We start from the raw sequence: 26,750 nt of genomic DNA on the forward strand, positions 1-26,750 counted from the left end.
ATCACCACAAACTCCTAGGTCCCCTTGTTCCCACTAGTGAGAGAATCTCAAACATCTCAACATCTACTCTGTCCAGTCCCCTGAATAACTTATTTTAATAACATTGCCTCTCATTCTCCAGAAGTCCAAACACAAAACATAGCTGAAATGTCTTTAGCCACTCGCCTCAGGACAGGACACCCTCTTGTCCCAGATATTAGCCCAGTGAGTTTCTTCTGGACTGCCTCCAATGCCAGCATATCCTCTCTTAAATAAGATGACCCAAACTATGCCCAGTACTCCAGGTGTGGTCTCACAGTGTCTTGTACAACTGTGATCACACTTCCTTATTTCTATTCTCCAATCAACAATAAGGCCAATATCCCATTTGCCTTCCTAACCACTGCAGCACCTGCTTGCTAGCCTTTTTGTAATTTGTGCAAAGGATCCCTCTGTACTTCCACTCACCTGCAATGTTTCTCCATTTAGATAATATTCTGCCTTTAGATTCATCTTATGAGCAGAACCTCACACTTTCCCCACATTAAACGCCGCTTGCCAAGTTATCACCCACACACTCAGCCTATTTGTGTCATATTTACAGAGTGCGGCGAGAACTCCTTTAACATTCACCACAGGGCTGTGCACACAAACTTTAGTTTTAATACTCATCAAAAGCAACAACATATTTATCTTATTTAACATAAAATGTTCACACTTAAAATCCACGATTATTGCCCAAGGTAATTATATATATATTTTTTTGTTGAAAGGAATGAAAAATGTGAGGAAATACAATATATGGCACCGTATCTCGTGGAGAGCGAACAAACTAGATGTTAAGCAACGTTCATTTATTTGTAATGGGGTTCATTAAAATAAATGCAAACTAAACACCATTGAAGTGCTCGGTCACAGCTGCTTACAGATGAAGATCAAAAGCAGCAATCTGATCACTCTAGTTTGTAAACAGCTGGACTCGGAAGCAACATTTACAAATGGATGCATACAGTCTCATTCACACCGTCTCCCTGTTAGTAAAGCGGATTTGAGTCAATAACGAAACTCAAGGTGAGAAACAAAATTCAGACCATCTCAAACAGCAGGCACTACTTCACAGTCAATACAACATGCTGCTGCGTTTCAGCTGTGCGTTCTTTATTTTCAACATTAAGGAGCATATATGTCTTTAAAAAAAGCATTCAAATGCCGCTGAATACCATACAACTTTGAACATTTAATTTCAGTATAGAGAAAGATAACCTGACAAATTGACTAAAACATTACAACTGAGCCATAGGGTGGAGAACAGAGCAAGCAACTCCCATTACAGAACATCAGGTTTATATAGCCTATTTAGGACACAGAAATAATAACTTCACTAAATTAATTACTAATTACTTTGTAATTACCTTTCATGATATTAATTAACATTTGGTCGAAACATCTATGGTATTACCACAGAACACAATTCTGAACATCAATAAGGACCTACAAAATCATGCATTCCCCTTTATATTTATCCTTGATGCAACATTTTACAATGATCTTATTTTTCTCAACAGTTTAAGAATTATGTTCAAACACAGCCAAGTAGATCTCTTCAGACAAATAATATACTGCAAATGGTCTTTAACTTGGGGAACTTGGTACAAGCAAACAAAATGCATCATTAAACACATAATAGGTACAGATTTTTAAATAAATCCAAGTCAACTGATATAAAATAATGTGGCTTTATACATTCTACTCCCTTTTATTTGTTCTTCTACATTTTGAAAGTTACAGCCCAGGACATTCCCTCTCGTACAGAATAAATTTATTCCATTCTTGGTTTTGTTTAATATTTAATATTTTACTGTTGGGGCCCCAACATGAGAAGCGATTTATACAGCACTCACAAGTCAACAGGGGCAACAACAACAAAAAATCACCTCCAAGCTTTTCCCATCGGCAATTAAAAATGGAACTGCAATTTCATTTTCGTTCAACAAATCTTTCCTGCGTAATTGTTCCAGGATTTTATGCAACATTATCATTTCAGTAAAAAGCAAAGACAAGTGGACAACTGCTATTTGAACCCCAGATAACAGTGTAATTTTATATTCAATTACTCTGCACTTTAGTCAAAATGTACAGGGATTTATATCTCCTCATACCTCTGAAGTAATTTTAAGTGCAGGTTGAGAACATCAGACAAAAGTAATTTCACAAAAGTTCCTTTTAGCGATTGTACCAGATGATAAGGTGCATTGGCCACCTCAGGCAAGTCTATGGATGAACCTCAAATACCATTAAATAAAGAGGCTGCTGGAGCAAGCTGTTAGCTAAAATAGTAAACAAAATGCTGCCAATTAAATGATGCTGATTTTATTCATCAAGATGCAGAGATTAAATAGAAGCACAAGTATCTGTGCAAAAAAAATAATATCATAGACAAAAGTTTTATCCTGAAGCATTCCAATAATTGAAACAGAGATCAGATAATGCCAGTCTCATTCCACTAACTTCAATAAACCTCAAGCATAATATTAAACTCAGCAGTTCCAAAATATCTCAATTTGCAACCGTCTGCTCCAAAGTATTTGGAGTCCAAGAGAAAACAAGACTGGCGGATTTTTGTTACTTACCCGGTGAGAACGACCACAAAATCCATCACATTCCAGCCATTTCGAAGGTAGGAACCTTTATGAAAAGCGAATCCGAGAGCAATGATTTTGATGCCAGCTTCAAAGCAAAATATCCCAATGAAATAAGGCTCAGTATCATCCTGAAAGTGCAAAAATCAAATATGAGAAAGGCCCTGTACAAGAGGAGCAAAGAACTAAACAATGTCTTTTTTTGTTGAATATCCCAAACTAAATGTATTCATTTCCAGAGCATGTTCTAAATGTAGCTAAAATGTCAAAAGCATGATGCAACAATGCTTTATTATTCAATTGTCAGCTCTGAAAGGTGTACTATGTGGATTGAAAGCTCAGATTAAACATCAGAATGATTGCTGTTAAATAGCTCCAATCAGTGGCGGACTGGGTCTAAAAATATTGGTTGCCAGGAGACAAAGGGGGCCCACTTGATATAGGGGGCCAACTTCATCAGGGGCCCACTCGCCATCGGGCAAGCTGACACCCTGGCCAGTCCGCCACTGGCTCCAATCCTACACACATGAACAAAACAAAATTCCCAATCGTGTAAGACAGTTCAGCACTGTGCAGCCAATAGATCTGATTTTTAACAAGATCACTTAAATGGTATTTGGCTCTCCACACGGATTCAACATTACTTCGCGCCCCTGCATTTAACTCTATCAAGTCCCGTCAACAGACTGAACCAGCTGAACTCGCTCTGGGCAATGGTACAAGTGTCACTAATGCATTGAGATCTTGCCGGCCAGAGAGGACAAGCAACCACTGATTATAACATGCAGTGGCACTTGCTGTAAAATACATGTAATGGTTGAATGCAAAAATCAGTCTCAGCCTTGTCACCAATTCATGATCCAACATTGCGTCCAGGATTGCACCCACACCAATGTACCTGGAAGGCAGCTTCCGCTGAAAATTGCAGAGACACAAACAAGGAAAGAGCCAATAATGGTCTCAGCCCAAAACGCCACTTGTCCCTTTTCTCCAGAGATGCTGCCTGACCCGCTGAGCTACTCCAGCATTTTGCGTCTATCTTCGGTGTGAACCAGCATCTGCTATTCCTTCCTACACAATTAGACAAACGTTTGGTGTCCATTCCTCCCAGTAATGAATATGACCGTTCAGCACAGTATCCTCGGTGGCCTCATTCTCCAAAGGATTTTAACAGGCAGGAAAGAATGCAATAAGAATGTTCATAAGGAGATGCCTGCATGTATCGAAGAGTTGATGGGCATTTTTGAATTGAAAGTAGAAACATGAAGGAAATTACAATTCAATCTGTTCAATATTTTGATAAACATCATTGAAAGGTGGATTCTCATTTCCTCCAGCAACAACACTTTCCACCACCATTTCTTCAATTTCCCCTCCTCGGTTTTAATGCCACTTTCTTTTCTTCTGTCACTCATCATTCCCTGGCAGAGTTTGGCCAGTCAGTCTGATCCCAGCACTTTAACGACGTATAGCTTGATATATGATGCGGGGCATAGTGTCTAAGAATGACTCGGGTCCTCTCATTTTACTGCCATGATTGCACTTTCATCCTTATTGATAGCCCATTCAAAAAGAAAAACAGAATTTGTGCTGAAGTGTCGGGCACTGGCTAGTATGCATATGATGGGCTGAATGGCCTCTGATTCTTTAAATGCCTATGGTGCCCACATGCCTACCAGCACTTCTATGCATCATTACATCATAAGCAAGAGTTTCTGGAGCTAATTAAAAACCACTGTGGCCAAAATGTTTTTCCAATTTAGTAGAGCTATGCAATTAATGCATTACAATGACAGCATCTTCCCAGCTGCTGCAAGTACTGGATGAATACAGCCCATTTCTCAAGCCAGGTCTGTACAAGCTCTGAGGCAAGTCTCAGATTTATATCAGCGTAATACCAAAACAGACGCATGCTAACTATATAATTGAAGACATCCTTACTGTGACAACCTGATTTAAAATCTGCCTTTTATTCTTAGGTTCATATATTGAAACAGGGAAGGAACTATTTACTCCAGGTAAACCAACAGACATATTGGAGTTTGGATCATGCTGGGATTATATTTCAGTTTGAAACCACATTTCTGAAAGAGATCACAGTTCAACTACAGTCGCGTTTCAGCTTCGGAGCTGAAATATGTGATACAATTATGGATTACTACTGCTTCAAGCGGATATTATTCCTGTTCAGTACAAGCACAAAAGCTGGAGATACTTGGGTGGGCAGCATCTCTGGAGAGAAATAGGATAAGTGTTGCAGGACAATGCTGTTTCATCAAATACCTCTGAAGAAACATCGACGGTTTTCTTCTCCCAGATGCTGCCAGCACCCATTGCATTTTGCTTCATACGGCAACAAGAAGCACACAGACAGCCTTGCAGTTCCTACTGAGGATTAGGCTTCAACTACAAACTTATTTTGGGTCTGAATGCAATATCATGTATTATTTGCAGCATTTGTTTTAAAAAAAGGAAATGCAAATATTTTGTCTCGACCCTTCACAGATTTACTAATTGAAACCTGGTTTTATAATTTTCGGTGGTTCCCAGGAAACTGTATATTTTTTTAAAGAATAGGTCATTATCAATCGTTATTTGTCACGTGCTGTTAGCACAAATTCTAGACGCATTCAGTAGATCGGGCAACGTCCGTGGAAGGAGAATCAAGAGTTAATGTTTCAGAGGATAGAACTTGCACAAGATCTTTGTCTGACAAAGGATCTTTGACCCGAGCCATTAAGAGTTTCTCTTTCCACAGATGCTGCCTGACCTGCTGAGTGTTTGCAACTTTCACTGGCTTCCCTTCAGATTTCCAGCATCGGCAGTTTTTAGTTTTTGTTGCAAAGTAGACCAAAAATTCATAAGGACGGATATTCATTCATAAGCGTTCAAGTAATGAAGTCTTCCAGCATGAAGTAAACCATTATGTCAGTGTCTGCATGCGGGACACAGGTGGTATGTTCCAGCCAGCAATAAATGGGATGAAGGCTCCATTCATCCCATCTAATTTCAACCCTGGAGCAACGTGCTGTCGAATCATATAAGGTGATTGTGATAGAAGAAATAAAGAAATTACACGGATCCAAGCTGAAAGAAATATGAGGCAAAGTTACTTCTCAGGGACTGTAAAGCCTCTTCATATTGGCTGAAGGAAATAGCTCTTCACTCTTCAAACCATCCAGCAATACCAAATCCATCTTCACGGTAGGTAGTCCCTCGGAGAAGTGCAACTTGCTTCCAAAGGGGTTTGGCGGGTTCTGGAGTGACTGACTCTGCCTCTGGGTGAGCCGGGTAGTGCTGGACAAGGCAGGGCACTGTATGAAAGGTGTAGGCTCCATCCACTGTACTTGCTGCATTCTCCCCGTGAGGACACTCGAGCTTCTCTGCATCCTCCTGAATAATCCTTATCCATTTTGATTGATAACAGGCTATGAATACCCACACCAATGAAGATGTTACCGTTTTTCACGCCATCTCAAAGAGGCTTTTCTCTCCTCTTGATAATCTCCTGTGGAACAAATGGACTACTTCAGCAGTCTGCTGTCAGACATACAAATTACGTTGTCCCCGAGCCACTGATGTTGCCGTTGTTATCTTGGGAGGACACCTATTGTTTTAACCTACCACTAGATTTGGAGACGTTGAGAAGACAGCACTGGTGGCATCTCCCAAATGCTACGACATACCTGTTGTCGGCACTGCAGGACCTTAGAATGCATGGGAGATGGGGCTCACTGTTCGTATACCATGAGATTGGTTTAAGGTCTTGGCGATGGAACTCTTTTCCTTGGACGTCAAAGGCTAAGATGGTTCGCTGAAGCAGGAGATGGATTTTGGCATCAATGTTTGCTTTCGCTGATACAGAGGTGATTGCCATGCAATTTTATTGTGAGGAGAGAGAGAGATGTGCAGCAGGGTCAGGTCACGAGGGCTTCTGCATTACAGCTGTTCAGAGCAAGGCCCATCCTCCCCTGTACCTCAGTGTTTCAGGTTGGCAATAACTTAGAGCTCAGTCTCCTGGAGCAAATAAACAAGCTTCATCTGGGTTTGAAGCTATGAACTATGGTTCAGAATGGAGGTGAGGAAGCGCAAGCAGTTCCCTTTCTTTCCGCAGAGTCATTCAGTCCCAGTATGACGGTTGGCAGAGATGAAGATGTGGGAATAATTGAAGAAAGCGTTAAAATGATGACAAGACCTTGATTGACCCTAGTCTGCACTGGGTTTGGGTTTGGGGTGGACCCATTGATCATAGTTTGCACGTCATCATGTGATGGAAATAAGATGGATATGAACCCATGAGGTCAATAAAGTTTGACAAGGAATAACCGCATTTCTTCTTGGTTAGCAGAGTTGAAGGCTTCCAGAAGGTCACACCACCATAAATGAAAATCAAACTGTTCTCTGTATTTCTCTTGGATTTGTCAGGCAATGAAGATCATGCCTTTCATACTTCATAGATGGAATTGACCCAGCGATTTGGACAGTAGCCCTTTGTCTACAGGAAGAAGGCCACTGAGACCAGTGGAGATGGTTTTCTCTGCGGTGGAGAGCTGAGTAAGAGACCTCATCTGGTTACCACAACGGGATTTGACTCTTTTCCTGACAATGTTTATGATTACTGCAACTCTGAGGTTCCCTGGCATGTCTTTCTCTGCATAGATGCGCAAACGAGGCTGCAAATTCACATCAGAAATTCCTTCATGTCAGGATTTACTACTTCAATAGGTGAACTGCCCAATGTAGAGGCCAAATCCATAAACAAGATCTGATACTCCGACTGCACTAGTGATGTTCATTGTGTGATCCTTAAAACAATAGGAATGTATGATATATACAGAGCTTTTGTGTGGCACCTCCTTCAAACAAATAAAAATACATGATGTAATAAACATAAAATGCTGGGAAAACTTCAAAGCAGTGTCGCTGACCCAAAATGTGATTGTTTCTCTTTCCGCTGATGCTGACTGACCTGCGGAGCATTTCCAGCATTTACTTTTTTTTCCTTCAGATTTTCAATATCTGCATATTTTTCATTCTCGTGTGTTTATAGTGCCACGCAAAAACAGTTTCTCACAAGTTGTTGAGATGAATTGCTTGCTGGGGACATGAAAAAATTAACTTTTTGCATGCTCTGGTCTACGGAAGCTCTTCCTTCCAAATTTAAAATAACTCTAAAATAAAATTTAAGCTGGACTGGACAAAAAAAAATAAAAAAATCAATATTCTAATTTCCAATGCAAGATTCAGTTTAGATATTCCATCTAAACTCTCACAGGATAATTTTATCTTTGCTGTGAAAACCAATCAATAAGCTATTTGCTGTGCCTTGATTAAACTACAGGATACAGAACGAGTCCATCCACACGTGTACAACAATTGTCAACAAACCATAGATTTAGTTGATAGAGTCCAATTAAGCAAACATTTAATATTTTATAAACCAATTGGATTGCATACTGCATAAGGCAGGTTGATGTCCAATTTTTGGTAGCTACTGAATAGATCTCCCAACACCTTTGGAACTGGCATCAATAGTGTCGTGTAATTACAAAAATAACTTGGCTTCAAAAGGAATCCCCTCATTGCTCTTCCCCCTATGGACCGATTCCTATACTGCAGAACTGCACTGAAGGTAGGGGCAATGCCAGAAGTTTATCATCCATGGCCCACAGCAGTGTGGAGGGAAACTCTGTGGAGCCAGCAACTCCAAACATCATCCCACCTGAAGTCATCACAAATGTTCTTTCGAGAACTTGGTGCAAAATAAAAACTATGAGTCGGACTCCAGATGATTTTCGCCACCAACCCTATTCCACATCTAAGAGCAGCAAAGTTAATTGTGGTGCCACCAGCACTAATGAGTTCAGTCAACGTCGGAGAGATTGGGAATTAAACAGAGACTTTCTCAATTTGAGCTATTGGGAAGATTAGTCCTTCTTGTATCACAAGTACCAATAGCTGATTTGTGAACTGATTAAGGAGGCGGAAAAATAGTTTAAATGCTGTCTGAGTTTTATTGAACCAATGAACATATTTGTGGGCATGAGAATATGTAGATAGACTCAACAAAGTCAACACCTTTGGAAAAATGGTTCCAACATACAGGACTCCAGCTTCTGTCAATGTAGGTTAAATATCAGCAATAATTACATGATCCATCATTTATATAATGATGTACTGAGTTGAACATCACCTGCCTTTACAATCAGTTTTGCACTGAACACTAGCGGGTGACAAGCATAAAAAACAAGTCTACTTATTTTTATTCTCCAACACCTAATTGTTTATCTAGACAATGTAACCAGAGTGGATAGTGAACGGTTTAAGCTGTATGCTTGTGTGGGATTTATTTTTTTAGTACATTGCTGGCGATCAAGCAGTAAAACAACACGGGGCTTATACTAACATAACATCTGGATGTTCCATTCTGTTGATTTATCCTCAAACAACCTTTGGATTTTCTCCACATAGACCCAATCTTTAATTTTTCTTTTAAAGGAAACTATTTTGTAGTTCTCCATCATTTGGATTTGATTTATAATGGATCCATTTAATATTATTCTCTAGCAGGGTGAACTTTAGTCGGTGCCCCATTCCCTTGTTACTGACAATACATCAGAGACCCATTCCTCCATCTTTGTACTTTGGTTGAATTATGACTCCACTTTTAAATGCTTATTCAAGATGTGTTTTGAGTGATGTTTATATACTGTCATCTTGTTCAAAAAGTATGTGACTTTCAATTCTAATCTGAATGAATTTAACATGACAAAAATCTTGATGTTGTTTAAACGGGTAGATGGATGACTGTAGAAAGGTACTTTTTTAAACTACAAATGGATATAGTCTTACTAGAACGTGTAGGAAATAATGAAAACAAATAAAATTTCAGATATGTTCCCCAGGATGGCAGGCGAACAGGGATGGGTGGCACACCAGTGAAGCATCATCACCAACGCTTCCCTCCAATGATCCACATCCATGTTGTAAATTTTATCTGAAGTTCCACAGGGATGTTTGTATTTTTAAAAGAGTACAAAGTTTATACCAGAGAACAGCTTTAGAATAAATGGAAATGTGCTTAGCAATGTGTTAACCATGCGAGCAATCCCAAGTAATTAAAATCTTACCAGTCTCTCTGACATGGGTGTCTTATCTCCATTTGGAAGATGTTGCTCCAAGGCCAACACGATGCAGTTTGCAATAATAGTCGCTAATATCATGTATTCAAATGGAGTGAACAAGGTTAAGGCAAATCAACAGCCATACATTTACTTCTTTTATGCTTTAAATTCGCATTAAAAATTAAAGAGATTTTGATCCAAACTATTACCCGATACCTCCTAGTAATTTCTAAACCTAGGGTGGTAGCTTTAAAATCGGTATCTTTATCTCGGCAATAACCATGGGGCAGTCAGCGCTTGAAGTGTACTCGTGCCTGAGGGAGATGGCCGGTTGTCGTGTGAATTGTACTAAGTGGCAACCCGAGGTTTGTCTGGGTCTTTGCCTTTTCACCAGTACAAGTGGTCGAGGGGAACTTTGGAGGTCAATGAGATGAATGTTCACGGCGCACTATTTCTAACCGCATTTTGAGGGGTGAATGTGCTACACCGCTATCTCATGTTACTTGACGTTATGTTTAACTTTTAGTTTAAGTACGGGCAAACATTAGATAGAGACTGGGACAAAACCCGCCCATAATAATGTAATCATAATTTTATTTTTTAAGTCTGCCTCTCCGGCCTACACATTCTCAGAGTGTCTGACTTGCTTCCCCCTCCAGACTTCTCCGCCAACGGCATGGACTTTGCCAGCTTTCGCTGGGCTCCAGACGCGTTGAAGGCGTGTGCTGGTTTCAGCACCTTGGACAGCGCCTCGCCCTCCACAGAGAACCCTTACTCTCGCACTGCCGGTGCTCATCTGCAGTGCAAGTGAGGATCCAGTGTCTTGCCGATCCGGGGGAATAATACAAGGAAGTATTCGGGGATAGTGATCTTCCCAGGGCTGTGGTCACAGGAGGTACTTTAAAAACATGTGTTTTTCCCTCAATCAACAAACTAGACATAAGGAGGATAGTGAAATGCAAATATTTTTGGACATGTCAGCGCCACTAACCCTCGGGGGTCCGTAAGGGTCGCAGTTGTGTCTTCCTTAAAATCCAAGGCAGAGAGGGGAATATCGACTGCAATACTTAGTCTATTGATAATGAAATACTGGAAAGGTTCTGATCGGCCCTGCACTAGTTTTTGGTCCACAAAGTACACGGAGGAAAAGGTCTATCTATCACATCGCCGGTTGCTCATCAGACGGCGTGTGCATGTAGATGACATCCACTGCATTTACAGATAATCATAAGGTCATAAGTGATAGGAGCAGAATGAGGCCATTTAGCCCATCAAGTCTATTCCGCCATTCAATCATGGCTGATCTATCTCTCCCCCCTTAACCCCATTCTCCTGCCTTCTCCACCCAACCCCTGACACCCATACTAATCAATAATTTATCTCTGCTTTAAAAATCAATCGGGGCTGTGATCGAACATGTTTAAAAAAACACAGGTCTCCCTTGAGATACGACGCACACTGCTCTCTCAGCGGTCCACGCCTTCCACACACACACACACACACACACACACACACACACAGGCAACAGCTGGCTGAATCCCTGCCCAATGTCAGGAGCAAAGCCCATTTACAATGTGCAATAGAAAAGGATATGGCCACTCGGTTATCCGTTTGGCATATTTCCGGATGATATTGTCTTCGCTGAATATAAAAAGTGATCTGTTGACTGTGCAGCAGTTCTGGCGGACGGGGATGGGGTTGTAAAGAGCCATGGTCCGGGCTCTTTGAGCCATTGACTTGGAGCCGTACATGCCTCGTTGCCCGGCTTGGGGACCACCACCCTGGCGGCTTGCACCACCTCTGCCCCCGCCCGCCGGACTCCCTCCGTACCGCGCCGACACATCGCTGCCGAAACGAGCCATTCTGGAAAAGTAAACCGCACACGTTAAAATCCCACCTCACAGAAGACACGGGTGGAAGACGCATTACAAACGCAGCTTCTGTTGCAGTTGCGGGTGGACATCTGGAGAGAAGGGGTGGGGGGGGAGAGGAGAGAAATGAATGATCGGGCTTGCTCTCTCTCAGTCTGGTTGTCTGGCTGCCGTGCGGCGATGTCTTCTTGCAACCTAAGCAGCGCCAAGGCAAATATTCCGTCCTATTCCCATAACTTCCGACAGGCTCTGCACACATCCAGAGGAACACAGCTGGGAGGATCAGAGCAGTTGTATATGTACATACGCCCGCTTCCTTCTTTTGCCTGGCCCTGCGCTTTCAGCAGTAGCCGCCCGCCACCCACACGGGCACTTGCCACTTTCCCAATGCTGAAAGTAATCAATTTGCCAATCTCAGCTCCTTATAGAAACCTACCCATGTGATTCCTGGAAACCAATCGCAAGAACACTCCACCCTTTTATCTCCAAATCGTTTAGATTGGGAGGAGGGTGCCTTCTCTCTCTCTCTCTCTCTCTTCCTGAAAGATGAAATCAAAGCATCGTGCACTGTTGCTTGCACATCTCCTCCATGGAGCCGTGGCCAGAGCCCGGAGCCGCGTCCCCGGCGCGGCAGCCCCGCTCCCACTTACAAGAGGAACAGAAAACACACACACACATTGAGCTCCCAACAAAGGCAGGCGTGTCCGGCGTGAACGCGCGCCGTGCACGGACAGAGAAGAGCAGGCGCACCTCGCCGTGAACGCGCACCAACGTGGTCACATGAAACTTTCGCACGATCCGCAACTCCCAACTTGCTCGCCTTCCCTTCCCTTCCATTCCCTTCCCTCCACACCTCCCGCTCCAGGAGCGGAGATGCTCCGTATTCTCACAGGATGGGTCCAGATTATATCCAAGGGTGGCCAGTGAAACGACTTTATTCCGCGCGTTGTTTGAACAGGTTGGGCGTTGCACCAATATGTCAAAACAACAGCAACACATTTCCACCCGAGTCAACGAAACGGAGCCAGATAGCGGGAACACTCCGTGCCGCTGACTAGATTCCATGAAGACATTTGAAATTTGCTTTTTTTAATTAAAAAAACACATCGAATAAGCTCTTCACACTGAGAGTGATGGATATATGGAAACAGCTGCCAGAGATATAGTTGAGACAGGTGCAATAAAAACCCCATTTAAAATACAGTTGACCAAGTTCATGGATAAGAATGAATTAGAAGGATATGAGCCAAATGCAGGTTGGTCATTCCAAAGGTCACTGACATAACCACAATGACATGCTACAATTCCTAATGAAAACTCAATTCTGAGTTACTCAAAGCAACATCCTGAAAATAGACCTAGTTAAAAGTCATAGGAGCAGAATTGGACCATTTGGCCAACAAGTCTACTCTGCCATTCAATCATAGCTGATCTATCTTTCCCTCTCAACCCCTTTCACCTGCCTTCTCCCCATAACCTATAACATCCTTACTAATCTGTCAATCTGTCAATTTAAAAATACCCAATGACAGCCTCCAGAGCTGTTTATGGCAGTGAATTCCACAGATTCACCACAATCTGACAAAATAAATTCCTCCTCATCTCCTTTCAAAGATACGTCCTTTAATTCTGAGGCTATGGCCACTGGTCCTAGACTCTCCCACTATTGGAAACATCTTCGCTACATCCACTCTACCCAGGCCTTTCCCTACTATTCAGCAAGTTTCACTGAGGTACCCACTCATCCTTCCAAACTTCAGTGAGTACAGGCCCAGTGCCAACATACGGCAGCATATGGATCATATGTCAATGCTCATCACACATTAGTACCAATACAAAAATAATTTGGAATCATGTGCATGCAAAGACATGCCCCAAAGGATTCCAACATGAAACATCACCTATCCATGTCTTCCAGAGATGCTGCCTAAACCTTTGAGTTACTCCAGCACTTTGTGCTGTATGCCAGACAAGGGTCCCAACCCAAAATATCGACTGTCCTTTTCTCTACACAGGTGCTGTCTGGCCTGCTGATTTCCTCCATCATTTTTGCTTAGTTTAGTTTCGAGATACAGCACGGAAACAGGCCCTTCAGCCCCGAGTCCATGCCGACCATTGATCACCCATTCACACTGCCTCTATGTTATCCCGCTTTCTCATCTACTCGCTACACAGGAGGGGCAGCTTTACCTACAACCTCTGTGTGAGGAAACCAGAGCACCCTGAGCAAGCCCACCTAGTCACAGGGACAGTCTACAAACTCCACACAGACAGCACCCGAGGTCAGGATTGAACCCATGTCTCTGGCGCTGAGAGGCAGTAGCTCTACCAGCTGCGCCACTGTGCCGTTTGGTTTAAATTGCAAAGTTGTCCCTGCCATGTCTGTTGGGAGCGAGAGATCAGGATTGGATTGAGGGTTTTCAATGCAAGATCCAATGAAAAACTGTGGAGTGAGTAGTGGTAGTGGCCTGCATCGCAGAGCTAAAGGCTAGAAAGGGAATTGGGATATTCAATACCCTTGTTGCATATTAGCGCCATGCCAAAAAAACTCAAAAAGGCCTTCCCATTGTCCTAACATCCACCGTTGTCTCAGACATTAGGTGGCGGGTCAGAATGGGAGGGTGTACCTCTGTTTTATGCCTTCCTTCGTGTGAAGAAAGTACTTCCTCAATCCCTGCAGAGTGGTTCAGCTATCATGATAATGATCTCCTCCTCTCTCCAGCTACAGTTTCCATTCCAGTTCCCTCTACCTGCCTTATAAAATTGTTCTAATAATAAAACACCGAGTCTAGGTTACCGCTTCTCAGAACAATTTATCCAAGAAAACACTAAACTCAGAGATATCCCACAGTCTAATTTAAACTCAGTTTATTGGTTGTGGGGAACACTGTGTCTCGCTCAGATATATGACATTGTGACTACAATGATTAAAATATGAAGCAGTTCCTAGGTTTAGAACTCCTTGACTTCTGCTGAGAAATATATTAAATGGTCTAGATAACAGATTTGATCTTCCTCACTGGCTTTAATAAATCCTTAATAAATCCTACAGTCACCCTTCAACACATTTTAATCTGGAATTTACAAAATAATAAAATTTTACACGGCATTTATGACAAAGCCAAGTCACATTAAATATACGGCTATACGGGTTTGGCATCACCTAAATTTCCGAAAATACGGCCTAACAAAAACCAAAGTGCTGGAAGAACTCAACGGGTCAGGCAGCACCTGTGGAGGGAAATGGACAGATGACGTTTCGGATCAATGCTACTTCTCTTTGTAGACGTTCTACAAAAAGAGTTCTCCCGATATTCTCCCAAACTCTGTTGTGCTGATCAACTGGATTCATTTGAAGTTCATTGAATGAGTTGCATGCCCAATCAAGACAATTTACTTCAAACAATCAAATGTGGAGGATCTTGTGCACAATATTAAAACCTGTTACCTTGAAATAATTTTTCCATAACTCAGCATTTTCATTAAATATTCTGCAAGATAATATTAATAATGGTTGCGATACAATATGTAATAGATCTAAGATACAATAGTAAGATCGGAGATGAATAGTTGTAATGTTATTATATATTTATTGAAATGCAAACTTATCTGAATTATACAGATGTAGCCCAAGAGAAAATAACCAAGTTTTAAAATTCTATTCTTGCTTGCTTTTCTTGAGTTGTGCCAAACTGAAAATGACCAATTTCTCATGATGGAGACACAAGGGACGACAGATGCTTGAATCCTGAGGTTTTTTTTAAAGCGCTGGAGTAACTCAGCATGCCGGCAAGCATCTGTGGAGGACATGGACACGTATTGCCAAGGTGGTGCCTTGATCAATGAAGCACAGATGATCAGTTGTGGTCCAGGGCTTGATGTGTCTCTGGCAACCTTTTCCCAGCAGAGGTTATTGCTGACTAGTGCTCCGTTTTCCTCCAGCAGTTTGTTTTTGCTCAAGATTCCAGCATCTACAGTCTCTGATGTCTCCTGAGGTTATTAATGAATGGAGCAGAGCAGGATTTCTGTTCCCTGTTCATCCGTCACCCACTCTGAAATACAAGCACCTGTTGGATTATCCTTGGTGCTACAACATCGATCAATCACCATTGATCACCCACACTGCAGTGCAAGATCAGCCTCACGCAGCAGGGGCAGGTCTCTTCCTCAGCCGACCTTACAGAGTAGATGGAGACACAAGAAACTGCAGATGCTGGTTAATTAAAAAATGATACAAAGTACTGGAGGAACTCAACGAGTCAGGCAGTATCTTTGTAGTCCTGACCCGATCCATGTTCTCCAGAAATGCAGTCTGACCTGTTGAGCTCTATGATTTTCTGTCCATACATTCTTAGAAATGAAGTTCAAAAAGTAATATTGAGTCATAGAGTCATATAGCGTGGAAACAGGCCCTTCGGCCCAACTTACACATGCCGACCAAGATTCCCCTTTACACTAACTCCACCTGCCCGTGTTTGGTCCATATCGCTCTAAACCTTTCTTATCCATGCACCTGTCCAAATGTCTTTTAATTGTTGTTATAGTACGTGACACAACCACAGCCTCTGGCAGATCGTTCCATATACCCACCACTCTCTGTGTGGAAATGTTGCCCTTCAGGTTCCTATAAAATCTTTCCCCTCTCACCTTAAACCTACATCGTCTGGTTCATGATTCCCCAACTCTGGGCAAAAGAATACCCTAACTATTCCCCTCATGATCTTATGCAACTCCATAAGATCACCGCTCATCCTCCTGCACTCAAAGGAATAGAGTCAGAGCCTGCCCAACCTCTCCCTATAACTCAGGCCCTCATGTTCTGGCAACATCCTTGTAAATCTCTGTGCTCTTTCCATCTACAGACACACATTGTATATGTAAATAGTTAATATTACCCGCCTTAAGAATCGTTACACTCAGTAATGAGTGTTTGGAGGATTAGGATAATTATATAAAACTGAAGAATTCTGTGCTAACACTGGTGAATGATATCCACAGCACGTACAACTCAAGACACGACAGCAAAATGCCACTAAGGTGTCAACTCCGCAACTCAGCAAAAGAACAATGTGCAATATTTGGACCACAGCCAAAATCCGTAGGCTGGGAACACGTGGGAAAAGGTTGTTAAAAACATTATTTGAAAACACACACAAATGTAAACTTGTTATTATGATCAAAACAGATGGTGGGTAGTTGATGAACATGGAACAAGAGACGAACCACCTGTGGTACACTCCACATAATGGTAGAACCTGTTACCCAACAGTAATGTGATCCTCGGCTTAGCTCTCTCTCAGCAACAACAACTTGGATTTATGTTGTGTATTAGATAGGGTGAAATACTTGGCGAGAGTTAGAAACATAGAAAATAGGTGCAGGGGTAGGCCATTCGGCCCTTCGAACCAGCACCGCCATTCAAAATAAGTAAATTGGCTGATCATCCAAAATAAGTACCCCGTTCCTGCTTTTTCCCCCATACCCCTTAATTCCGTTAGCCCTAAGAGCTAAATCTCTAACTCTCTCTTCAAAACATCCAGTGAATTGGCCTCCAGTGCCTTCTGTGGCAGAGAATTCCACAGATTCACAACTCTCTGGGTGAAAAAGTTTTTCCTCATCTCAGTCCTAAATGGCCTATGCTTATTCTTAAACTGTGACCCCTGGTTCTGGACTCCCCCAACATCAGGAACATTTTTCCTGCATTTAGCCTGTCCAATACCTTAAGAATTTTATATGTTTCTATAAGATTCCCTCTCATCCTAAATTCCAGTGAATACAAGCCCAGTCGACCCATTCTTTCATCATATGTCAGTCCCGCCATTCCGGGAATTAACCTGGTGAACCTACGCTGCACTCCCTCAATAGCAAGATTGTCCTTCCTCAAATTGGGGGACCAAAACTGCACACAATACTCCAGGTGCGGTCTCACCAGGCCCCTGTACAACTGCAGTAGGACCTCCTTGCTCCTGTACTCAAATCCTCTCACTATGAAAGTTTTCAATCAACATTTGAGAAAGTAAATGAGAAATGGCTTGGTCAAAGAGGGAAATGTTACAGATCCTAAGGGAAGGCAGAGCGGTGGAGAGGCAGTGAATTCCAGATGATAGATCCTCAGCAGCTGAAGGCATGCTAGCTGAGAGTCTTACAAGACCATAAGATACAGGAGCAGAATAAGGGCATTCAGCACATCAAGTCTACTGCACCATTCAATTATAGCTGACCCCTTTTTCCCCTCTCAACCCCATTATCCTGTCATCTCCCTGCAACCTTTGACACCCTTACTAATCAAGCACCTATCAATCTCCACTTTATAAATACCCAATGACTTCACCCCCACTGCCGTCTGTGGCAATAAATTCCACAGGTGCACCTAATAAATTCCTCCTCACCTCCATTCAAAAGGTACATCCTATTATTCTGAGGCTATGCCTTCTGCTCCTGGACTCTCCCATTACACTACGAGTTCAGAATTGGAGGAGTGCAATCTTGGTTTCAAGGCTACAGGGCACCACAGATTTAGAGATGAGGAAGATCATGGAGAGATTTGAAAAAAAAAAAAATCATAAGAGTTTTAACACTGAGGTCTAGCGTAAACAGCGGCCAATGTTGGTCTCTGTGATCATGGTGATGGGTGACCTAACGTTGAGAGCGAGGGCTGGTGCGGCAGGGTGTCAGATCGCCTCAGGTTTATGGAGGGTGGAAAGCATCAGTCTACCAGGAGCAATGAGGGGATATCATGGGCTTGGATGAAGGTTTCAGCAGTGGGAGTGTTAATGCAGGGCTGAGATGATCGCTGCTATTGGAGGGACCGTAATCAGTCAGTGACATTTACCGGCTCATTCCTGGGGAGCGGGGTCACCAAAGTGGCACTTGGTTTGGTTTCATGTCTCACAGATGGTGGCCTGGGAAATGGATGGAGTCAAAGGTTCGGCAATCAGAGTTTGAGGTGGACACCAGGAATACCCTTGATGGTTTTCCCAATATTTAGGTGCAGGAAATTTCTGTCCATCCCATCACAGGGTGTCAAGAAGACAAGCATTTTGACAATTCTGAAGAAGGGTTTCGGCCCGAAACGTCGCCTATTTCCTTCGCTCCATAGATGCTGCCACACCCGCTGGGTCTCTCCAGCACTTTTGTCTACCTTCAATTTTCCAGCACCTGCAGTTCCTTCTTAAACATTTTGGCAATTCAAAGGCAGAGGTAAAGAGGGAGGGAACTGAGGAATTTGAGCAAAGTCCCCCAAATCCATGATGTGAACATCCACTCATGCAGGGAAAAATGGAGCAGATAAGTTCGATGAGCAAGTTGTTTGTGATAAATCCAATCGAGTTTGAAAAACCAGCGTCTCCCAGTAATGAATTAGATAGAGAATAGGAGATCCTGGCAAGAATAGGTCTAGGGGACTGAACTGGGGGTGTGGAGACACAAGGAACTGCAGTCACTGGAATTTTGCATAAAACTCAGCAGTTTAGGCAGCATCTATGAGGGACTTGGATTGGCAGTGTTTCGGGTCAAAGGAGGGACCAGACCCAAACGTTATCTATCCATGACCTCCAGAGATACCACCTGATCTGCTGAGTTACTCCAACACTTTGTGTTCTAAAACTGAAGGGGATGTTTGAAGGATGCAGAAGAGCTGGAGGTTGTTGGTGAACCTGGTGAAGATACACTTTGCTCTTCGAAGACGTTGACGTGAGGAGAGAGTCGTAGACAGTCATAATCTTCTGATTTAGAGAAAGGAGCTCTTGTAACAGCTGAAAGTGATTACATTTTTTTAAAATAAGTAGCAGGAAGTAAAACTGACAGTTATGATGTTCCTCATTATTTCAATCAATGAAATGAGTCCCATTTATACTTATAATTATTGTGAACAGTTTCCTGTGTTCCTTTCTGCTACACTTTAGCGCCAGCCACCTATTTGTAGCCTTGAGATCATTGTGCCTGTTTGAGAGAGTAGACAGGGACTTGACTCAATCCTTCACCCCCAGAATACTGTCCCTGACGGTACGGAACTGCCAGTCTAAATTCACAACAACAAAGTACTGGAGGAACTCAGTGGGTCAGGCAGCATCTATGGAGGCAAATAGATGTTTTGGGTCAGGACTCTTCTTTATGCTGATGGAGTAGAGAGGAGAAAGCTGATGGAAAGAGGCAAGGGAAAGGGGTAGGACAGGAACTGCCAAGTGAGAGGTAGATGCAAGAAGAGGTGGTTGGCATATGATACCCAACCCCTTCCCCTCACCTCTCTCAACCAGCTTTCACCTCTGCTCCGTCAGTTGGAAGAAGGGCCCCAACTCAATACATCATCTGTCCATTCCCTCCACAGATGCTGCCTGACCTGCTGAGCTATTCCAGCATTTTGTATTGATAGGTTCCAGCATCTGAAGTCTTCTGTGTCACCAGCCTAAGTTGAGGTGTTTGTCTGTGGAGTGAGGCTTGTTACCAAAACCTTCTGATTTAGAAGGGGACGTTTGTAACAGGGCCCGAACTGAAAATTATTATATTTTTTAATGTTTATGTGGTATTTGCTGTGGATTACAAAACATATCCTCACGGAAAGGTGATCTTCACCCACAACAAACGTTATGTCCTGCAGAAAAAATATAACAGGCTGAAAACATGCTTTGAGAAGATTGGAAAAGTCTAATGGATGATTATTGGTGGCCATGGTAACTCTGGGAGCATGTGACAACAGAATCAATACTAAATAATATCGTGAGCTAGTCGGCATGGAAAACACACATAGGTGTAAATGATCAGGCAGGAAAACGTGGTGTTTAATCCTGCAACATTATAAAGTTTGAAAGAAACAAATGATCCCAAATCCTTGTCTACTTGCTGGAAATCAGTTCCAAATGACACATGTCTATGTGAATGTGATGCTCAGACTGTTCACATCATTGATTTTTGTAGACATTTTGGGATCATTTTGGGACATTTTGGGATCATGCAGCACTTTGGAATAGGCAACGTTTCGGCCCGAAACGTTGCCTATTTCCTTCGCTCCATAGATGCTGCTGCACCCGCTGAGTTTCTCCAGCTTTTTTGTGTACCTTCGATTTTCCAGCATCTGTAGTTCCTTCTTAAACACTAGGTTGAGAGAGAGAGATATGGGCCAAATGCAGGCAGGTGGGACTACTGTAGATGGGACATGTTGGTCTCTGTGGGCAAGTTGGGCCGAAGGGTCTGTTTCCACTCTGTATGACTATGAAAGTGCTCGAATTATAAAAGGGCCGCTGAATTGACAGGCCTCATGTTTGTGCATTAAAATTAATGTCGCAGGATTATGATTTGGTGCTGGTATTTTTCAGCTTTTCCTCTCAACTTAGTCAATGGTATTGATGCTTTCCCCCACCCTCAAACCGGCAGAACAATTTTTATTAAGTCCAGTTGTCCTGAGGCTAAACTTTTAATGAAATATGAATCCAATCTATTTGTTGAATTGTCGTTCTTTTGTGCAGAAACTTCAGCAGCAATTGTTTGTTTGTGTTTTGCTGCTTTAGAATTGGTGTCTGGATTTCTTGAATAGTTTTCAGGAGATCACATTAGCACCTTTGGAACAATATAGCAGTGCACTAATATAGTTGAATTATCACTTCTGTAAAGGCTATTAAATATATATTTACGTGCAAGATTACCAGTTTGAATTAAATCCAAGATATCAGATTTCTATATCAAAATCTTTTTTCAGAAATGTTACAATGTATCTAATTTTCTCTTAATTGACCCTTCAGTCAGGGAGCAAATAGCAACTGAAATCGCTTTGTCACATAAAACAGTGTAAATGCTGGAACTTAAAAACATAGAAACTAGGTGCAGGAGTAGGCCATTCGGCCCTTCGAGCCTGCACCGCCATTCAATATGATCATATGAAAAGCATCAAAACGTCATTGAACTGCTCCATTCAGGTCATCAAACATGATGACATTTTAATTCTGAGTTCTCTATTAATTCATTAGTTAAAAATCATAATTTGGATTTACAAAGTTGTTTCTTTATTGTATTCTTCTAATTGTTTTTATTATTTTTATTATTATTATTATTATTTATTATTATTGTTTTTAATATTTGTTCTTCCAGGTCAAGGACTACTTTGTGTTATAAAACCTCTCTCAGCTCAGGAATGGTCAAGATCTTCTTCTTGCATAAGGCGTGCACAGCCTAAAGTTGTAGGAAAACTTGTTCTATTTGATGGTGCACGCCAGGTTGATTGCATTTGTCAAAAAAGGGGCGGACCACGTGAAGGATGCAATCTCCCACCCCATGGTCAAGATGAGGTGGGCACATCATTGCAATTTAGATTGGTGCCCTTTCATTGCAGAAATCTGTCCACAAAGATGTGATGCTGGCATGGATTTTCTGTGTGTTAAAGTGGGTTGAAGTCTGGTGCTATCTGTAGGACATCAAGCAAAAATGTGTCATTTGCTGACGCTGAGGAAGTCAGAGAGAAAAACCAGGAAGTGAATATTCATGTGTAGGAAGGAACTGCAGATGCCGGTTAACACCAAAGATAATCACAAAATGCTGGAGTAACTCAGCAGGATAGGCAGCATCTCTGGATAGAAGGAACAGGTGACGTTTCGGGACAGCCTGAGAGTCTGGGGAGATGGAGACAGAGATTTGGAAGGGTAAGGTGTGAAAACACAGATCAAAGGCGACAATGCAGTTTGTTCTCTGTACGACAGTGACACAGCTGTGGCATGGATGCAACTCTCCGTACGATGCTTCCAAATTTCAGAAGTTTCTGAAATGGAGCCACTGCGATGTGAAAAAAAAAATTCTCATCTCCCATCTTGCCTGAGGCTTGTTGATTTTGCATAAACATGTTCAACTTCTGCTCACAGTCCAATATGAGTAACCAGCTCAGATTTATCTTTCCTTTGCCTCTCAGCACGTTAAAGCAAACATCAGCAGCATCCGTGTCAGATATCACCTTCTCAGTAAAAATTAAATGTCGTCTCCAAAGTCCCTTCTTCATCACGGATGGTATTTAATTTTGTTACCTATCATTGATTCATATAGCACAGAAATAGGCCATTCGGCCCAACTTACCCATGCCGACCAAGATGCCCCATCTGCACTAGTCTCACCTACCCATGTTTGGCTCATATCCCTCTAAACCTTTCCCTCCATGTACCTTTCTAAATGTATTTCCTCAGTACCTTCCTCAGGCAGCATCTGTGGAGGGAATGTTTCGGATCGGGGCCCTTTTTCATTATTATTATTATTATGGAAACTGACTGATTCTAAAAATAAATATATTCATTCCATAATCATACTTCTGTAGAATGTACACAATGAGCATTGTTAAAAACATCCATATCTGGAGTATATTTGTTTAAACTTGTGCAATTCTGCTATAGACCAGGAATCCAATCATTTCAGCACAGAATATCTGCAAGCTCTCAGTTCTGAGTAGCAGGTAGGGTGATTATCGTTAATTGGAGGGTTTAACTAAACATATCAGTCATGAGAAGGAATTCCTGTCTCATATCCAGCACCATTGTTCTGCTTCCTGACTAATCCAAACGTATCTCATTCACTGAGATTTGCAGTATTCCCCATTACCGCCTGCTCCTTTCTCCCACAGTCGATTGAAGGGGAGTTAAAATGGTTCGCAACCAGGAGATCCAGCAGGCGTTGGCAGACAGCGTGCAAGTGTTTGGTGAAAGGATTGTGGGGGCTAAATGACTGCAGGTGTGTAAAGAAGAGGTGGATATGTTTTACAAGATGGGGTGATATGGAGCTGGCACAGAAGAGAAAGTGAAGACTGGGGCAGGTCAGTCATGATCATATTGAATGGTAGCACAGACTAGAGGGATCGAATGGCCTACTCCTACTCTCATGTTCTCATGCAGTCAATGGTATGCAAGGTAAACAGTGGAAATGGTGGGTGCCTGGAACATGCTGCTGGGGGTGATAGTGGAGGCAGATTATAATAATACCATTTAAGAGACTTTAGATATGCCCATGGATATGCAGGGATGGAGGTATGTTGATTATGTGCAGGCAGAGGAGATTGGTTTAACTTGGCATCATGCTCAGCATGGGCATTGTGGGCTGAATGGCCTTTTCCTGAGCTGTAGCATTTTCTGACCTATGTGCTATGTACTATGTGTCATGTCAAAGAGTCACAGAATGATACAGCGTGGAAACAGGCCCTTTGGCCCAACTTGCCCACACAGGCCAACAGGTCCCAGGCCAATAGGTCCCAACACTTGCTCCCATCTGCTTGTGTTTGGTCCATATCCCTCCAAACCTGTCTTATCCACGTACCTGTCTAACTGTTTCTTAAACGTTGGGATAGTCCCAACATCAACTACCTCCTCTGGCAACTTGTTCCATACACCCACCACCCTTTGTGTGAAAACATTACCCCTCAGATTCCTATTAAATCTTTTCCCCTTCATCTTGAACCTATGTCCTCTGCTCCTTGATCCCCCTACTCTGGGCAAGAGACTCTGTGCTATGTTCTATGTGCCATGTGCTATGTCCTAAACTGTTACAGCCTTCTCCAATGCAATGGACGAAAGAGAAATTCAAATATTTATGAGTTACTCTGACTGCAAATAGATCCTGGGAAGGTCACACTGCATGGAATGAGTTGACTGTGTTTTTTAGATGATGTGACAAACTATAGCTCCTGCCAAACACTTTTCTCTTCCGCTCAACTAAAATAATCAGGACCAGGTGTTAAAATGGATCATCACATCAACATTTGATGGGTCTTTAGACCTCAAGTATTTCAACTAAGATCAGAATAAGGGCCCAGAATCTGGGCTGATACCAACAATGAAGTTGATTGGCATTGCTGACAGTTGACACCAAACTGGCAGCAATTTCCACAGGCAGGATGCTACCTCCTACCCCTCCTAGTGCACTGTGACACCGTTGTATCCAGAGTCTCAGCATCATAAGCTGTGTAAAGGTGTGCTCTACAATACTTTCCCAAAAGCTAGACCAGGTGCACTAAGGAATTTGGGAATTCTTAACAGAGTTTAATTTTACAAATCTTCCATGGATGTTTAGTAAAGACGATATTTCTTCTTTCTCTCGCTCTCTCTCAATCCTTCTTTCCAATTTAACTCATTTATGCTTCCTGGTTCAGACTGGCTTAATGAGGTTCATTCTTTAATATGGTTATTCTATAATAGGGTTCCCTATACTTAACCCTATTCTATAATAGCGTTCTTTCAATCTGTGTTTGACTTGTGGATGTCTTGGATGTCTAAGGGTCTGAAGCTGAGATTCTTCCATGCAACAGTCGAGACCATATTATTGTACGGGACGACAGATAATGGCACAATGGGCTAAGTGTTCGGCTGGTAACCGGAAGGTAGCCGGTTCGAATCCCGCTTGGAGTGCATACTGTCGTTGTGTCCTTGGGCAAGACGCTTCACCCACCTTTGCCTGTGTGTGAATGTGTGTGAGTGATTGGTGGTGGTCAGAGGGGCCATAGGCGCAGATTGGCAGCCACGCTTCCGTCAGTCTGCCCCAGGGCAGCTGTGACTACAGAAGTAGCTTACCATCACCGAGTGTGACTGAGGAGTGAATGAATAATGCAATGTAAAGCGCCTTGAGTATTAGAAAGGCGCTATATAAATCCCATCCATTATTATTATTACGGGTGTGAGGCATGGACTCTCACTCGAGCACTGTCCAAGTCTCTTGATGGTACCCACACCTGAATGCTCAGAAAAGTTCAAAATGTCAGTTTGGGGGGACCACGTCAACAAAGCCTAGCTCTATGGGGAGAATCCACCTCTGACCGAGAAGATGAGGTCAAGAAGGATGCTGGTCACTGCCACCACCACCCAAAAATGCGGGCAAACAAGGTTGTGCTGTGGGAACCCACCCATGGAAGACGTGACCCGGGATGGCGGAAGACGTTGATGGAAGACGCGTGTGTGGAGACAAAAGAGGAGCTTGCCAGCTGCATGGAGGACAGAGATGTGCGGTGCGTCCGTCACCGTGCCAGTCGGAAACCAGCACCACTGCGTCGCTAATGTTTTCAACGATAATAATATATTTTTTTAATTGTCATCTGTCCTGCCCTTGAAAACAACATATCTGATGGAGTTTTATTTTTGAAGTGGTAACTAGGAAATTAATGAAGGCAGAGCAGTAGATGTTGTCTGGATTACATGGACTTTAGTAAGTCTTTGACTAAGGTTCAGAATGGTGGGATTGTCCAGAGGGTTCAGCCACAAATAATCCAAGGCAAGAATGGGATCCAAAATTGGCTTGGTCATAGAGAGCAAAGGGTAAAGGTGGATGAAAATATATCGACTGGAAGTCTGTACAAGTGATGTACAAATCAGAACTATACAGCGGGGAAACATGGCCATCAGCCCACCGGTCTGTACAAGTGGACCATTGTTATTTGATAATATATCTAATTCCATGATTCTATGCCCACAATTAATGGATATTACAATCCAAAATCCCCAAAATGCAGTTTTGAGGGCACTGAATCTTCACCTGGATTTCAAAAGACCATATCTTAAAGCTTTCTGAAGCTTCCCACAGACCCAGCAAAAAGAAAGATTCTATGATCCTATGGCTAATATTACACAGATAAAATGGGCCTGTGGCAACAAATCAGCATGGTCACTTGATCGCTACAGTCTATATCAGGTTATAAGCACAAAGCCAGGCCACCGGTGAAAGAGACCAACAGGCAAGAATAGATTCAGTTATCAAACCCACTGACACATAAACGTTGCTTTTGTTCCTTACCCCAGTGCTGGGTCCTGTGCCTTGGTTTTGTGGTTGTTGTGTGTTTTGTGCTGTGGAGTTGCTGCTGGTGACGCAGGCTGGTGGGCAGGTTGTTGGGAACTCTTCCACCACAGCTCCTGCTTGTATATTTCATGGGTTCTGATTATGCTGCCCTGCCGCTCAGTCAATTGTGCGTTCCCCAGGGCCCCGTCCACGTCCTGCTGATCTTTACTAACCGGCTCACAGCATCTGACGCTGCAGTCGTCTTCTGAATACAATGATGGATTTGGACCTTTATTCTCCACCCTCTTCTGAAGCTCATAAATGGCATTGTAATATGTTGTGGGCTCAGGAGGAGTGCGTCTGTCCTTTCCATCCGGAGGAGAAGTCACTTCCAGGTCGACTTTTGGTCTCTTGGG

The 26,750-nt window shown here is 42.7% G+C and overlaps 1 protein-coding gene across 1 annotated transcript in view; it reads right to left on the reverse strand.

Annotated features, from left to right (window-relative positions):
- The window catches only part of cacna1b (calcium voltage-gated channel subunit alpha1 B), a 499,280-nt gene extending 472,845 nt beyond the window's left edge, over positions 1–26,435 (reverse strand). Inside the window, exons 1-4 of the mRNA XM_033049244.1 lie at positions 26,353–26,435; positions 11,336–11,605; positions 9,749–9,854; positions 2,610–2,749 (exon numbers count right to left, since the gene is read on the reverse strand). Coding sequence (XP_032905135.1) covers positions 2,610–2,749; positions 9,749–9,854; positions 11,336–11,604 — 515 coding nt within the window. The 5' untranslated portion in view covers position 11,605; positions 26,353–26,435. The remainder of the gene's footprint in view (positions 1–2,609; positions 2,750–9,748; positions 9,855–11,335; positions 11,606–26,352) is intronic.
- Positions 26,436–26,750: the final 315 nt, after the last annotated feature.

This window comes from Amblyraja radiata, chromosome 32 (assembly GCF_010909765.2).
Source record: "Amblyraja radiata isolate CabotCenter1 chromosome 32, sAmbRad1.1.pri, whole genome shotgun sequence".
NCBI lineage: Eukaryota > Metazoa > Chordata > Chondrichthyes > Rajiformes > Rajidae > Amblyraja > Amblyraja radiata.